This window comes from Centruroides vittatus, unplaced genomic scaffold, assembly GCF_030686945.1.
Source record: "Centruroides vittatus isolate TY-2023 unplaced genomic scaffold, ASM3068694v2 contig_425, whole genome shotgun sequence".
In the NCBI taxonomy this organism is placed as follows: domain Eukaryota; kingdom Metazoa; phylum Arthropoda; class Arachnida; order Scorpiones; family Buthidae; genus Centruroides; species Centruroides vittatus.
The window spans coordinates 1372383-1389865 of NW_027122231.1; the positions used below are offsets into that span (position 1 = coordinate 1372383).

A 17483-nucleotide genomic window follows, 5' to 3' on the forward strand; every position below is an offset into this window, starting at 1 on the left:
TTAAAGCATAAATCAACATTTATTTCGTACTTTTTAAAAAGAGATTCTATGAATATAAATGCATTTGTAACTCGAACACACGTTGAAGCTGTGGAGAGTTAAGTCAACTTGTGCGTAATCGAATGTAACATTCATTAAAAAATAAAAGAACACATTCAACGTTTCATAATTATGATATGTAAAGGTGATACAATCGATTATTTAAAAAAATGAGTATTTGATTATGTTATTAATATGGCCTCCATACTGAATTATCGGACGGATTATCTTGCGCCGGATTAATACCGTAATTATATAAATTGGGGCTAGATATAGTCTGCGAGGACGTCACACCAGTTTCGGGCGTACCCAAGAGATGTACAGAAGAATGGTTATATAATTGAGGATATATGAGGGATGATGACGTAACCGGCGATGTTAAAGTTGTATAACTTGATGAAGTATGGTAATTATGAGTGGGGAAGAGATTATACGACGGAGGAGTAGACGAGACGTATTGAGAATTTGGTGTATAGTTTGTAAAACAATCAGTCTGTCCGTAATTTGTGGACGGTTTCGCCGCTTGTGACACGTTCAAGCTGTCTAAAGATGTACTTGACGAGGTGGCAAACTCAGTAAAGTAGGACGGGCTCGTTTCCATAAAAGCTGTAATAAAATGGTAATTATTAATTAGATTTATTAAAGGATGCGTAAATGCTTTAATAAAATTAATATCACGTGCCTGGTGTATAGGAAAACGACGTTGTTTCGGTTAAACTAGTTTTTAACGCGTACGTCACGGAAGGATTTAATTCGCTACTCGCTGTTGTCGGCAAGTAACTGTTAGTATAGGAGTTCCAACGAGATTCCGAATTTTGCGAGAGATCTGAAAAATAAATAAATAATAAAACGAATTTTTATTGAGAAAAAAACGTAAAAAATTTTTATTAAAAGCTTATTAGCTATCATTGTCCTGAATAAATGACTAAGAAAGTTGGAGGAAAATGGAGAGAGAGTATGATGACGCATTCCCTGTGTCCAGTGATCAGACAAGTGCGTTGTTTCACCAAACTTTCCTCACCAACCTCATTTATCACATCGTTTAATTACAGGCCAAATGAGATTTAGCGAGCACCTTCTTCCCCTTGCTCGATAATTATTGGAGACTTCTACGTGTGGCTTATAACAGTGGTCTCTCCCCAATGACTTCAAATCTCTGCATCGTCGAGGAAATGAGATCGAGCTGGGCATGCGCAAAAGTTTCCTCTTTCTTGGTGACTGTGACTGGAATTTGTGATCATTAGTGGGTTAGGTTACGAGTTTTACCCAAACCCGTGCTGAATTTGAAGTGTTGCAACGGGCCTGCAACCCCATTCACACTTAAAACGCCGTTACTCCTCTTCTTATAAAACCGATCGATAATACAATATATTTTTTTATACCTTTTAAACATTAAACTCAGTTTATTTCACTGTTTTGTGTGTTAATTAGCACCCATTTCTAAATTAATTCAATGTATTAGACTTGTTTACGATTTCCATTCGTTTAAACCAGACATTTTGTTTTTTTTTTATTTGTTGTTTAGAACCAGTAATTTGGGATTGTTAATGAATTCCAGAACTTGCCAGTACCGAAATTATGGATCTGATGGATCGAGAGCGTGTATGGGGCCCTCGTCGTGTGGGTCCCTTTCTCCACTTATCCGGCTCCTTTAGTCATCTTTTTTTGTACAAATGAAATAATTATAATGTTCTTTTATTAATAAAAAGCAGTCTTAAAGATTTTATTTTCTATTAGTAAAAATAACATTAATTTTACAGGGTAGGAACCACAACAGGCCCCCAGTTTTCTTCTGGATCGGGGAAAAATCCCCAGCTCCCCCCTCTCGACGTCCCTGCTGATTCATTACATTTTTATAGTGTTAATACTTGTTCTCATTCACACGTACTAATGTTATTTTCCTTGTATTTTCTGTACTGAGGCGTTAAAACTTCACACTTTATTAGATAATCGTTAAATCTGTTTAATTTTTGGCCAAACTTTTGATAAATCGATGTTAATAATTACCACATTGTCAATTTATCATGGATTAAGATGCTTCAGTAATATAGATTTTATATTGATGATAATATTTAATTAAAAATCAGCAAAATAAATGAATTTTTCTTCTGTTTACAACAGTTAAAAATATATTTGTTAATTCAATAAATTATTGATACAACGTCACCAAATATTCTATTTATAGTTGTATTATAATTTCCCATTCTTATGAATCAATAATTTTCATAATTCTTAAGTATTTCCCTAGCTGATGCTTTGGAAAAAAAATCTTAATTTTGAATTTCCGATCGTTAAACGATTCCAGAACTCGTTCCACGTTCTTAGAAACCACATACCTGACAAGGTCAAAACTACCTCGAAGGCCGGAATGATATCACTTAAAGGTATTTTTTTTATATTCTGACCACAAAGCATGCGATATTTAGATGAATATATGAAATTCTTACCTTGATTAGGTCCCGGTAAACATCTTGGAATTTCTAAAGACCACTGTTCGGAGGGTTTTCTATATCGTTGATCCCAATCGCGAAGAGGATCAGGAATATCTAAGAATGGAGAACGTTGTCCGAAAGCGCTGGAAAAAGTTCGAAGACGTTGTTGCCCTGTAATTAAAAGTGTAATTAGAATATACAAGGCTGGAATTAGGCTTTATGGCCCCAGTGGCGCGTTATATCTTCGAGGGGCCCCCATGTACAGTACACCGTTGACTTCAGACATTTTCTTCGAGGGGAGCTTTTGGAGAAATATTTTCTTATAAAGGATTGGTTTGACCCCAGGTAATTGCCCTTTTTGCCCATAGGATAACGTGCCAATGTATGGCCCTCGCCTCTATCAAATACAGAGGCCTTAAACTACGCGAGGCCCTAAGCTTACGTGTATATCCGGTCCCGAGAATATACATTCTTTATTTTTTTAAATGAATCTTCTAAGATTTGCATGATTTACTTTACACCTGCTCTTGACGTGATTCATTAAATCGTTATCTCTAAATAACTTTATAGAAGTGTGAATCACTTCCTGGATATATTTTTTATAAAACCCTCTTTCGAAATATGATTCTTTAGAGGATTGTCTATTTTTCTAAGAATAAATTAATAATTGAATTTAGAACGAACATTAAATGATGTTAACGCAACGTTATTTCGAGGTTTTTTCTTAAAACAGAGAGCAAGATTGCATAGAAACGTGCATCATTTCGTTATAAGCATCTCGTAGTTCGATAATTTACAGGAAGTATAATGCGAAGTGTGAGGCAGAAACTCGATAGAGATGATTCATTTTTGCTTTATAAAAACGAGAAGAAAACAGTGATCTTTAACCAGCGGATGTGGCTTAGTATCAGAAAACACAAGATGTACTTACGAGTCTTGTTACGTGGTACTCTAGGACCATCAACTGTTACTTTAATAGCTTTGCAGTATGTTGCCACTTGAGGTGGACTGGTGCTGACTGTTATAGTCAACGTAAAGCTTTTACCTGTTAAAAATTATATTAGTCTTTTAATAAATTTTAAAATTTAACAGAAAATATCAATATTTATCATAATATTAAGTAATTTTTTTTAATTAAAATTAAGATAAAATGTGTATTTGATAGGTTTATCCGGAGGCAGCCTCGTAAATTTTATTAATAAACTATAAATATGCCTTATTTATTTTAAAAATGTGGATAAATTGAATTTTGTATGTAGAATATTCAGTTATTTTTCGCACAAAATAGATTCTTTGAAGCATATCTTGTTTATATTTAAGTATTAATTAATATAGAGTAAGGGCTTTTATACTTATAAGGCCCTATGAAGGGCTTTAAATTAGATACACAGTACTTAGAAAAACCTAATTGTTTAATTCGTTAGTTCGGTAGGATTGATCGGTTGATACTTTACGTTTTTATCTCGGAAAAACTTAAGTTGCATTTCTGGTTTACGAAATGAATCGAGGAAATTAAAAGTAAGTAGAAATACAATGGAATGTTTTAAAAATTGCGTTCATTAAGGTCCATTAGTTTAATGCTAACACTGTATGTCTGGCTTCATTCATTAATCTTTGGATAAAAATACTCTCGGTGATAAATTATTATTTAAGTTCTTCCGACAGCAGCATAACAAATGATTAATTCTGGTCATACTTCTGCGCATAGTTAAGTTAAACAGGGAATAAGTAGTATAATTTATATCTAATGATGATTAAACAAGGAGAAATCACAGATTTTGTATCCCTTTAATTCTACTTTTTAAACGACAGATGCTTTAGTTCTCAAACTAATTCATCATCCAACTATTGCAAAATAGGAAGAAACGTGTTCTAAAATCGGAGCGGAAAAGCTTTTAACAAGTTTTCCTTTATGTTTAATGGCAAAAAAATTCGTGAAAAACTTTCACACCTCCACGGTACTTCAGTAATCAGTTCTCAGAGTGCAAATGAACGGACAGAGGGGCGACGGGGGGAGGAAGGCAGTCATTGCTCAGCAGCAACGGATCCGTTGTAAAGACAGTAGAAACCTCGTTTTCGCTTCAACTACAACCACTTCGCTGATTTTGCATGCATGAGTAGGTACAGAAAGCCATTAATGCGTCTCTGTTTTTTCACCGCTCATTCGGGTTTTTGGCAAAAATGCTAACCATACTAATGTCACATTAGACTCGGTGACAAAGACAACGCCCCTTGTCAAGTCGGCTGTATGCATGAATGAGCAGCACCCTTTGCTGAAGCACAGCCGCCTATGCATACAACCCGAAGAGGTAAGGTTGCTGGCGTTAATGCACAGTGTTAATGTTCCATGTGAAAAGAGGTTTTTCCTTTTGTTGATAAGTTCTTCTCCCCCTATTTGGACAAGGAAAGAATTTCAAAAGCGATGGAAATGTAACAGCTATTTGTGTTGGAAAAGTTGGAAGGGTTTCGGGGGTACAATCACCAATCAAAACTTACTTTGTGATTATTTTTTTTTATTATTCCAGCCATCTTAAGAAACGTCGCTTGAATGCCCTTTTTTCTTCTCTTTTTTATATATTACTTTCTAGCAATTCAGCGCTAATAGCGTGCCTTATTCCTTTGTTACGCAACTCAAACTGTAATTTCCACGTAAAAGTTATTGCATTTTTTGAGTCATAAACCAAGTAAAAACTTAAAAAATTAACAATCCCAATTCTTACCCCTTTCGAATCTTGGAGTTAAGAACGCCAAAAACCATTCACACTCCACGATTGTGGAGTTGTTATTGGCGATTCTTATAATAGAAGAAAGCGAAAAATGCTCTTTAAATTAATTTTTTCTACTATTATTCATAGGGAAAAAGTATCGTTCCAGGTTTTAGTAGCGATAACAATCAGCTGAATTTAACCTTTACTATACGAGATGGCGCTACATCAGACCCTACATCCTTTCACATGTAAAATAATTTCTCCACTTAGTGTAAGTAAAAATAAAAAATATATATACGCTCCACTTAAAGGCGTATAAAACATAATTACACATTTACATAAATTAACCACAAAGCCTCGATTCTCTTTCAAATCAAACTTAATTAAACCAAAGAATATTTTAAACCAACCGCATCAACCAGAATATGGTGTATCACGGTTCACACCAAACGAATTAAAAAATCGATAAACAAACCGAATTTTTCAACAATAATCTATTATTTTAAAAAAAAAGAAGAGAAGAAGGAAACTACTTGTTTATCGAACGAAGTAAATACTACTTTAAGAAGAGAAAAGTAAATTTTAGTTATTTTTTCCTCGTCTGGTCGAGTCTTGCGGGAAACCTGTCGAGACATCATATGAAAGTAGCAATTAAAAATGATTGACTACACGCTGTTAGTTATACACTATACAAGAGAAAATTTTCATAAAACAAGCAGCTACGTCCTAGCCTGTTGACATATAATCAACCATTCGGTTTAATCTAAGTCACCACACTTTAATGACTTGCGAGAGTCGACGCAACGCATGTTAAGTAACCTCGAGTGCAAGTTACACAAAACTTCAATGTTCAGAATAGAATCATTCTTTATCGAACGAAATTTTCGATTTAAAGTGATTTAGATTGCTCGTCATTTATTTCTTTTTTGCTTTTTTTTTATTTTTAGCTTCCCTTCTCACACGTGTTTTTACGAAGAGTACAGAAACGTGTCACCAAGTTTGCTTTGGACAGTTGACCCAATAACAACAAAGTAGTCTTTGCTTTTTTGCTTCTCACACCGTCCTTTTTATTTTTATTTTATATTACACCGGATCGGGGTAAAGTAATTTATTATATTCTATCATATAACGGCTGGAAAAATTTGTTTACGGTCCAAAATTGAAGCTTTTTTTTATTTTATTTTAATTTTTACATCGAAATTAGACCTACTATCTATTATATTTAGCAATATATTTATCGATTAATGACCTCGCTACAACAAAATATATTTTTAAGGTCACCTTCTCGCTTTTGTAACGATAATTCTTCCTCTTATAATGCAATTAAGGATAATATAATATTATTTAGAGTGAAAACTTTCCTTGTATTTTGGTTGAAGAAGAAGAAAAAAAAATGAGCTTATCAATTAGAACTGCGGGCTGTCTGCCCGTTTTTAACGGACGTTATACTGCGCAGTTCCGATTAGGGAACTAATTTTAATTCATTAATTTAACTGTATTTAGTTATGAGTAAGTGGAAACACTCACCTCTTCCGCTTCTTCCTACAAATCTCAGATCGTTAAACTTGGCAACTTGATTTTTCATAACAGCGGAGGCATTTTTTAATTCCCCGCAAAAGTTTTCGTCGTTTCCTGCCCTGATCGTAACAAGGGTACCATCAGTCACTTCTCCTAAGGCTACAACCTTAAAGACCACAGGTAGAGTTTTGTTAGATCTCCAGTGAGATGGCAACACTGAACATACGAGATTTGGGCTTCCTGTCCTAACTAATTCACCGGGATGTTCGCTAAGCACTTCACTCAAAGCACGTTCCCCCGACAAAAGATAGTCGGTCATCTCTTTAGAAACTATTCGATCATAGGGTAAATGCATGACTTGTTGCTAAGGCGCACTGGAAGTGTGTACCCCACGTGGACTAAACTGGTTGTGGTTGAGACGCTGGGCAGTGTGGCGCCCAGAATTCCTTCCCACACACACAACAACGTGCACAATGCCAGCCCTTTTCTAAGGAAATGTGATTCATACGTTAGCGAAGACGCCATCTTCCGCGTAGGTGTTGCCTGTGTAGCAACTTGTCCTTACTTCACTACATTCATTCATTCGTTACAAGTATTAGATAAGAATCTAATTCCGCGAATTAAATAACATGCCTCGAATTTTTTATACAAATATGTTTATTAACAATTAAACTTTATTTTAAACAAAAAAATAAAAATACTTTCGTAAATAACACATTAACACGCACCATTCAATTAATAAAAGCGAATAAATTATAATTAAATAAATGAGTCGTAGTTTATATTGTAGCGAGTTACACGTGCTATTATGTTTTTAATAACGACTTAAAAAAATAATAATTGAAGGTTATTTTCTTTATATTTTTATAATTAAAAATACTTTTTTGATCTTTTTTAATTACTTTGTTTTGTTTTTACTCTTTATGACCTTGCCATGATTCTGTTAAAATGAGGGTTTTCCTATTTTGTACAGCGAATAACAATTAAGTTCTTTTCTAAAAATATACGCTGCTCTCCAATAAAATTTCCAAACAGTAATTCCTCAAATTATTATTTAAATATTACACATATTATGTTATATATAGTAAATAGGCTTCAGGCTAATTTAGTACTTATTAAATGACGATAATTCTACATTACTAAGGGAATTACCTATCGTTTTTATTTTCTTTAATTTTAAAAATGTCTCAAAATAAATCTTAGGAAAATTATTTTTCCAGTTTCTTTTTAATATTTTATAATATAAAATTATTCTTAAGGGTTTCCATTAGGGAAAGTTTATAATTCGGATTTCTTATTAAAACTTTTTTGCGGTGTTTTGTAAGCGTATTGATTATAAAATTGTTTTCAAAATAAATATTAATTCGGTTATTTTTAATAAATTTTTTTATGGAAAATTATTATAAAACTTCATAAATTATATTTACTGGAAGCGTGTCTCTTGGGATATTTGTAAGTCATTAGAATAATGTTAAAGGGCAATCGGTCTATTGCGGATTTTATTGATGGCCCTTGGACCATAATCTAATAATTCTACTTTTATTTTCTTTTAAATTCGCCGAAATATATTTATCTTTAATAGGAAAATGTCAAAGATGAAACATAAACAATTTACTTATTACAGGCAATAACTTGACCTAAAATGCCAACCCTACCTTCTTTTTTATGGGCTCCTAAACTCATTATTCTTTCTTCTTCATCTGTCTCCGTGTACAGCCTTTAAACTGTACACAAAACAAAGTCAACATGTGCTTATCAGTCTCGTTTTACAGTACTACCGGTAAAACATAAATTAGCACAATTAGAATCTGTTATGGAGCTTTTAATGTAGGAATAGGAACCTGAAAGATAACTCTCTTCTATTTATATACGTATATACCAAGCCCTAGACCAATATAATAATTAATTCTTCTTTACACCAAAGATGTTCTGTAAAATGGCTCAAATTACCTTCTTGTCAATCACTTCCGCAGTAGAGCGTTATAGCTTCATGGATCCAGGTAAATTTGAATTAGGGGTCCCATGTAGAATGTTGACATCGGACATTTTACTTTGGAGTAATTTTTTGGGGAGAATCCCCCGCTTCCCAGTGTGCCATGTACCTGCACCACACCAGCAATCTATGTTTAAATTTCAATTTTGATATTTTTGCTACATCAATGAGTTTAAAAAAAGATTGGTTTGGGACCCCTATTGGTGGGTGCCCCATGCAATTGTTTTTTTTTTTTTTTGGTCCATAAGATAGCGTAATTCATTTCCAGTCATATTTGAATATATTCTTCTTCGTTTCAACGCTTTTATTGGAGATAACCTAAAGGATTGTTTTATTCTACGATAATAATAATAATAATAAAATATATTAAAATATATTCCGAACGAACATGTTTTCTATCAAGCTCGGAAATTTCATAAACAATATGAAGAAATATGATGCAAAAATATTTAGAAGACAAACAAACAGTTTTTAGTTTTACTCGACTTCAACAAAACTTCAATAATAATTAAAGAGCGGTATTGAAATTTTTATTTTTACTTCAAAAAAAAAGTTTCGTAATAAAGAACTAATATAATTTAAAACGGAGGAGTGCCTTTCCTATCCAGGATTTAATTTAATTAAAGAAATCTCGATGCTCGTCTTACACGTGTAATTAAGTTGGACATCTTTCATTGACTTACAATGATAGTAATTCGCTTCGGATGGTTTTATGACTAGAAACCAAGTCAAAACCACACCTTGCTCTTTACGGCTCACACAATCTGCTTTAATTACCGAAATGGTTGTATATTGCGAATTTACCGATCTAATAGATTCAATCACTTCCATTTAGTTTGTTCTTGCAGATTTTATTATTAAAATTTGTTTTTAACGCTTTATTTTTATTTTAAAAAATTCATTTAATTTATTATTTTCATGGATAAATATTAATAGAATTCGGGGGTTCCAGATCTAGTCGCTAGCCGCTCTAAGGAGTCAATAGCCAAATAATAATTGATATATCTTTAAATTAATTTTGTTTTATGTTAATAAATAATGTTGTTAATTTATTCTCGTTTTGTATCAGCATAGGAAGTGGTCGACATACAAAATAGAATGAGAATCCTTGATAAAATTTATAAAAAAAATAAAGCAAGCAATAATTTGTATCTACAGCTGTTTAAACTATAAAATTAAATTATTGTTTTTAAATTTAAATTTTCATTTTAATTTAATTTTTAAGCTATTATTAACAGTAATATAACCTTTAATCAATATTTAACATCACTGAAGTAAGAAATAATTTTAATATAACAACAATTTATTATTAAAAATTTATAATAAAAAAACCTAAATTATTTTTATTACTACGTATAATTTATAATATTTCAAGAATTTCGTTGAAAAAAGGTTTTGTTTTGTTTTCTTATTGATAAAATTTGTAAAAACCCCATTCACATTTTTGTCATTTTTGTTATAATAAAACACGAAGGTTATAATATCTACCTTCATCAATTAATTTATTCAACAAAATTAACAATGTCGAACTTTATCACAAAGACAGGGAGAGAGAAAGGAACTATCTGGATGTCACTAATTAATTTTTTAATTATCTTATATTAAAATTATTTAAAATTTTAAATTAAAATGGTATAATTAAATAGGACTTATTTTCCTTTTTTTTCCCCTCCCTTTCCCTCTCTCTCCTTCTCTCTCTGTAAATAGTAAATAGTAAGGAAGAAGTTCAATTTCGAATATTTAATCCGAGAAAATTTCTTTTTATCTTTTGAAAAATAAAAGGAAGAAAAAAAAGTGAAGCATGAGTTTCATCACTTGGCAAGTTTCCAGAACTCAGACGGAAATGGGATCCCACGTGATTTGTGTCTGACTTCCGCCTGACGAGTACAGGAACCGGAAGTGACTGGTATCGTTTCTACGTCACAACATTACGTCATCTCTAATGAAAAGTTGTTTCTGTTAAAGGCGGTATTTTTTAAAGGTTATATATTTAAAAAAAGAAAATTAAATAAAAAAATAATAAAAAATAGAAATTAAATAACTAAAATTCTTCGAATCGTTCGAGTTTCTCTACCCCTCCATTATAAGAAAAAAAACAATAAGAAAAATGGTAGAAGAAATTGAATTACTTTTAAGAAATCGAATGATTTAATTTATGAAAAATTTTTTTTCTAATAAACAAAAACATATTTTTTGATATTTTATAATTGAAACAATGCATTTGTTACTGTTAAAAAATAATTATTTTACTCATCCAGAAGAGATTTTAGTATTTGAATGTTCGATATGCGGATTTTATACCGCAAGAGAGAAGAAGAAATAACAAAAATCAACTTCTCTTAAGTCGCTTAATTCCAGTTTCAATTTAAAATATCGCGCCTTCTTGCCATGTGATAAACTATGAAAATTTTTTCGACTTCTCTATAATAATTTTTATTTACTTTTTAATACAGATGCACGCACGATTCGCTAACTCCATAACTAAACTTCCTAATCTCGTACCACCGACAACGATTAATATATTCATATACATGTTTTTTTTTTTTTTGTAGGTAAAAATTATTTCTGGTAAAATATTTTAGCTTAAAATGAAAATAATTATGATAAAATATTCAGTTGTTTGAGATTATATGCAGAATTTCCTTCTATTTCCTTTAAAGTAGACTGCAAAAGTTTCTTGCAAATCCATCTGACTTAGATGTAAGCTTTTGTGTCATGCCATCAACTGATTGGTCCAGTCAGAAAGGCTACGTGATGTCTCCTGGATTGAGCCAATTTCTCAGGCCCTTAGAGTGTGGAACAACAAGCATGGAACAGACTCCACAAATATTATGCTTGGATAGTAACATGCTATGCCTTTTGTGGCTGTTTTTTGCCCAAATAAAAAACGAATACAAAAAGTGAAAAATTAACAACTTAAATACGATATTATTATTTTTTACTTATTCATTTATTTATTTATTTATATTTGATTTTAAAATAGGAAAAAAAAAGTATATAACAAGTTCGTAACCGACGCGCAAAATTTAATGACGGTTTTTTAAAATTTTAAATCGACCAATCGTTATCGCGTTTTGTGTTATTCGTAAGTGATTAATTTAAGTTTATTGTTATTAAATTTATTCTAATTAATATTTATATATTTTATTATATTATACTTTATTTTTAAAAAAAATTTTAAAAAATTATCATTTGTGAAATTAAGAAAGATCACAAAAATATTTCTAGGGTAATATGTATGAATTTTATAATAAGTTGAAAGTACAGAAACCTAACTGTTAGCTAAGAAAAAAAAATTAAATCATAAAATTTAACTTTTATAGTTCATTTTTGCGAATTTTACACAGTGTCAACATTTACACAAGACAAGGAAGCAAACAATTAATGGGCTACAAAAAATTTTTAACGATCATCGTAAGAACAAAAGATAACTTATACAACTCTGACTACGATCGAAACAGCAAAGAAAAAGAAAGGGCTTTTTTAGATGCTGGGTGTAAATCTCTGGATAAACTAGACTTAGCAACAATATTCGATGGTAACGACACTCAAAGAAAACATTTCCTGACCATGATCTTTTTTTCAAACTTCACTTATTTTTCAGCTATTGTTTCAGCTTAAGGTGTTTGATTAATATAATAATTCTTTACTTTAATAGGATTTCTTTCGTTACGTAACCATTGAAGTTAAGTTGCAACTGCAGCATTAATATATTATTAATGAAGTTACAGAAATTTAAAAATATTTTTATGAATATTCACTATAGTTAAGAAAACGATACCAACGTTATTTATAAATTATTTGCATTTTTTGATATTAATGTAACGAATTAACGAATTCGTTACATATTTATAAATAGATTATCGCTGGCGAAATATTTAAATTATATATGTTAATCTTTTATTTAACATTCATAAATTTATATACATATAAGAATTTAATTCGGCTTTAAAATATCTTTAGGAACAATTGAAGCTACGTTCGCTCTTTCTTATCTTTTCTCCTAATAGGTTGAAAAGTTGCTTTGAATTCTTTTGTAGTTTCCTTAGAATGGATACTTTTCTTTTCAATGTCTTGTGAAAGTTTCTTATAGAAAGTGATGCATTCTTTAAAACCTTTCCCATCCAACACAGAATACAAGTGTTGTAGTATAATCATCAATATTTGATGCACACTATTCATGCCGAAACTTAAAATCAATATTCTTCACTTATCTATTGAACTTCAAATGCAACAAGAATAGGAGTAAAGAAAACGTTGTACACTTAAAACGCCAAAGTATTCGCAGCTGCAAAATTGGATGTCAGTCATTTTGTGGCTGTTACTTGGACGGCCACGAACAGGTGGTCAATCATCCTGTTGCAAGTTAAAAAAAATTTTTTTTTTTAACGGTATATAACCCTAATAAAAGTCTCCTTTGATAGAATGGCTCAAAAATTCGTTTAAAAATCTGAATATCGTATCATTTATAGTCTAATATTTAAACTTTTTTTTTATTTAGAAGCTTTGTTTAAGTGTGTAATTAAAATTTGTCGTTCAAAATGATTCAAATTTAGTTTGAGGTCAACGACATGAACGGTTCTTGGCAAAGTTGTTGCTCGAATCTCGTTTTGCATACTTTCAAATCGATGTTTTCCACTGTTGTCGGGCCACTTTCTATCAATCTCTTTGATCATGGCTACTTCACTTTTATCGCGTAAGTGGACACAGTTTCAGCTTGTTCTGTACACACATCCACTTTACACTGTCATTAGTTCTCCTCGACAGAACAGTAAATCTCTGCCTACAAGTTGATGGATGACGCTTGCTTGTCCCTTGTCCTCTAATGAAAAATTCATGGTGAAAGGAACACCTGGGCTGGATCTAATCTTCATTACTACAAACATGACACCGGTCTCCACTCCACACTTCGGTACTGTTGTCTTCTTTTACGTAAATATCTTTTCTCCTCACGTCCGTCCGCCATTTTGTAGGCCAGAAGAATCGCTTGGAAAAATTTAAATATCCCTTGTTTACGTAGGCGCTTAAAACTTACATATCAGCTATCGGATCTTCAAATTTTAACAGATAAAATTGTAATATTCCTAAGATGCAATTATCGTCGACCAATATTAATCGAAATCAGATAAGATCAGCAAAATACCAAGCAACAATATCGTAAATAACGGCTATTCCCGCAACTACCACTTTGGATTGACACTTTTTTTTACGTGTAAAAACCGGGCTACTGGGCGGAAATGACCCGGATGTTGACGGACAGTTCTATTGGACGTTTTAATGTCACATAAATCTGATGTTGGTAAGCTGCCATATCTGGTAGCGTGCAGGCAGACCTGGCCGCTAACCAAACACCGTCGTACATGATTCAATGTGGTAGTTGGATGACTCTCCATCTTACTAGCTATAGTCATCGTAGATTGCTGGGATTAACAGTGTAATGAGATTAGATGTCTGGTTATCTCTCACCTCCATACGTAGGATTAGGGTCACATACCTGGTGGTATGACTGTAATTGTATCCTGTTCTAAGTGGTATTGGGAAATGTTGGTTTTATTTTTTTACACTCCGATAATCTTGCCCAAATAGAAATATTCGATTATTTTATCTAATGGAAGAAACTGGTAACCGATAACTGATTAACTATTGCTACTATTATTTGAAAGAACAACAATACATAAATACTTTTCTTTTTAATACAAAAAAAAAAAAGGTCAGCGTATCAAAAAGTGCACGACCTGTTGGTAAAAATATTTTCGTGATCGTTACCGACACATCCAACTTCAAATAGTGTTGTTGTTTTTATTAGATAAAACAAAAAGGAAAAAAAGGTTAAAAATTACATTTCATCCATTAAATTTGATTGAAAGAAACAATTCGCTGAACAAGTATCAGCTAAAAACAAACTTCCTAATGGTCAAATCATAGAGATTCTTTTTTACCGTAGAAATTCGAGAATCTAATGGTCAACTTTGGTGTCTAATTGGATGAGAGACATGTCACACTATCAAGTGTCGCTTGAAAGAGTTTAAATTACACCATTACACCTCCATCCTGTTCTTGATTCTATCTGGATTTGGAAGTAACAAATTAATAAATTATTTTTTTCTATTTTATTTTGGTTCGTTAGTTGCTTGTTTTATGATTTTAAAGTTGTTAAAACTATTGAAAAATCGTTATTTTGAACACGGAAAAAAAAAACGTTATTAACAATTTTTGACGAGGAAAAACACTTCAATGCATTAAATCTTTCAATAATTCGTTATTTTTTATTATTTATTAATTTTATTTTCCGACGGACATATAACTGAATGGAACATTTCAGATGTAACTAATCAATCCAAATGTATAATTGCTGATTAATTTTCAGTATAAAGCGATTTAATCACTTTAGCTCAGACTAGAAAAAAGGAATTTTATCAATATATCCCTAAGCACTTATAATTCAAAATTCCCGTTTCGTATGCACGCATTTGGTTATCAATAACAATTTTTTCTTGAAGTTTTATCTAAAGGATAGCAAAACATTGACGTGTATGATATATATATCCACATTCTCTACACAGGTTGAAGGTTGATGTTATAAATCTGTCAAATTCGATTAAGTTTTGGCAGGCTAGAAACTTCCGTCGCCCTAACTGTATTCATGGCTGGGTAAGTCCTGAAGTGCTGATAGCTCAGAAATGAACCGTAAATTTGCAGTTTGGATGCCTTGTCCCGCAGAAGTTATTAAAGTTACCATAACTATAGAGCTTAGTGGCGAACTAGCGAAGCGCTATGCCACCAGCTGTTACCACAGAAGGTAGTGAAAAATTCAGCAGTTCCTAGGACCTTAGTCCCGTCACATGGTTGGAATCAACCAGCCGTCCACACAGAAGCCACCCTACTGTAAATTAACTGTCTGACACTGAAGCCTACCATTGAATGCAATGCGGACAATTCTTGACTTGGAAGCGTGCAAGTTGTTGGGGCGTGATCTTGAGGCAAGTTTGGTATTTTACTTCGAAATCTCCCATTAATTCTGCTTGCTCCACCGTATACGATTCCAATTGTTCCAACTTTTTGTCTGCTTCACTTTCTTTACTTTTAGTCTTGTTAGTAAATCACACATCATTTGCTAGTTGACCGAAGAACACGGAAATTATTCATTTACGTCCACATTAAGTAGCGTTTAAATTAGCCAATATGAAATTAGTAAATTTAATCGTCGAAGCCGAATACGAAGATAAACCATCCCTTCCCGAATCCAAAAAAATCGTATAAAAACAAGGCTTAATCCGCCTTATCCTATTAAAAAAATTCCTCTCTATTAATTTTCATATTTAATTTAAGTCACAGTAATAAATTACAAATTTAAAATCCACAATCGTTTTAAATAATTCAAATAAAATTTTTAAAAAACCAGAAATTATTATTATTATTGTTTATTTAAAAACATAAGCGAGCGCATTTTTCTCGCCAGATGGCACTACATTGTTGGAGGTAGAAGCCGTGGAGCGTAAAATAAAATCATCACGGCAAACATATCTGTTTGATTTTATCTTTTGACGTCCTTAATCCTCGATCGAAAAAATATAAAGGAAAAAAAATTCCAATTTTTCTTCATCATCAAAGTAAAAACAATGTTTTACCAAAAGTATAAGGAAAAATCTTTGACTAAAGCCGATCCCTAAACGATAGTCTGTCGGCCAATCCGTAAATAAAATCGTTGCATTTTATATTCTTAAAATTGAAAATAAACTTTAACATTTTTACTCGTAACGTAATATACATACGCAGCCATTTTTACAAAACTCAGACCTTTATATCGTTAAAAAAATTTAATAAGACCAATTCTGTATATGACAAAAACAAGCTTAATTGGGTTCAGAAATAAGCAAAAAACATTTATAAATCGAAATGAAAGCCATTAAAGAAGCTTCTTTATACATATAAACATGTATACATACACATACAATAATAATATTAGTATATCGATATATATATATATAATGTATACATATATACTAATATTATTATTATCTATAGGTTCTATATACAATTTTAATGCAGATAATACTTGATATTTTATATAAAACATTATCTGAACATTAGTAATGGGGAAAGTTTGCCGTTTTATATCGTAATTTAGATCTTTAATCGAGTTATACGTGATTCTTGCATATTTTAGAGGCTGCTGTTGAATTATAACACAAATACCGACTTAAAAACAAAATTATACACTGACATTCAGTGTACAAATCACATTTACGCTTAAATATTACATTCAAAATATATAAATGAACCACCAGTTTTAATGGCCAGTTTTCTAAAACATTATATATCAAATAGCTGTATATAGGCCTATACATAAAACATTTTACATTCCTTCGAGTATTTTAATTAAATATTCAGCTTAAAGTTACATGCTTGATATGATCTTTTTCTTGTACCTTTTAAACCCTTCACTCGTGAGATAAACCGATAATTTTGAAATTTAAGGTTAAATACAGTACAGTACATTTCCAGTTTTCGTTAATTAAAATAACGAAATACAATTAAAAAGTAATTATAATTGACAAAGTTCTTGTGTATTTTTTTAAAGTGTAATATTTAATAAGCCTAAAACATTAATTTTTGTAATTATTGATGTAAAGTATTTAATTAAAAAAAATGTTTAATTAAGTTATATTAAGTAATATTACATTAATTATAAGATTTTAATGATACTTAGCCGGCCAGTTTTTATAATAGAATAAGGTCGTGCAATATGACAAAAAAAATGTATTGAAAAATATATTTAAGACCCTGTGTCAA

General features: G+C 31.5%; 1 protein-coding gene across 1 annotated transcript; it reads right to left on the minus strand.

Annotated features, from left to right (window-relative positions):
• Window positions 1-7196, minus strand: LOC136976810 (runt-related transcription factor 3-like). The gene is made up of 5 exons (XM_067272189.1): window positions 6707-7196; window positions 3403-3516; window positions 2487-2642; window positions 722-865; window positions 1-645 (listed from the first exon to the last, which is right to left on the minus strand). The coding sequence occupies exons 1-5, from the start codon at window positions 7050-7052 to the stop codon at window positions 230-232; spliced, it is 1176 nt and encodes a 391-aa protein (XP_067128290.1). The 5' UTR covers window positions 7053-7196; the 3' UTR covers window positions 1-229.
• Window positions 7197-17483: the final 10287 nt, after the last annotated feature.

Excerpts from the sequence above, each read along its gene's own strand:
- LOC136976810 (XM_067272189.1), bottom strand. The coding sequence starts at position 7,052 with ATGCATTTACCCTATGATCGAATAGTTTCTAAAGAGATGACCGACTAT. Across the intron at positions 3,517-6,706 it reads TGTAGGAAGAAGCGGAAGAG|GTAAAAGCTTTACGTTGACT; the intron begins GTGAGTGTTTCC and ends AATTTTTAACAG. Across the intron at positions 2,643-3,402 it reads AGTACCACGTAACAAGACTC|GGCAACAACGTCTTCGAACT; the intron begins GTAAGTACATCT and ends TTTTAATTACAG.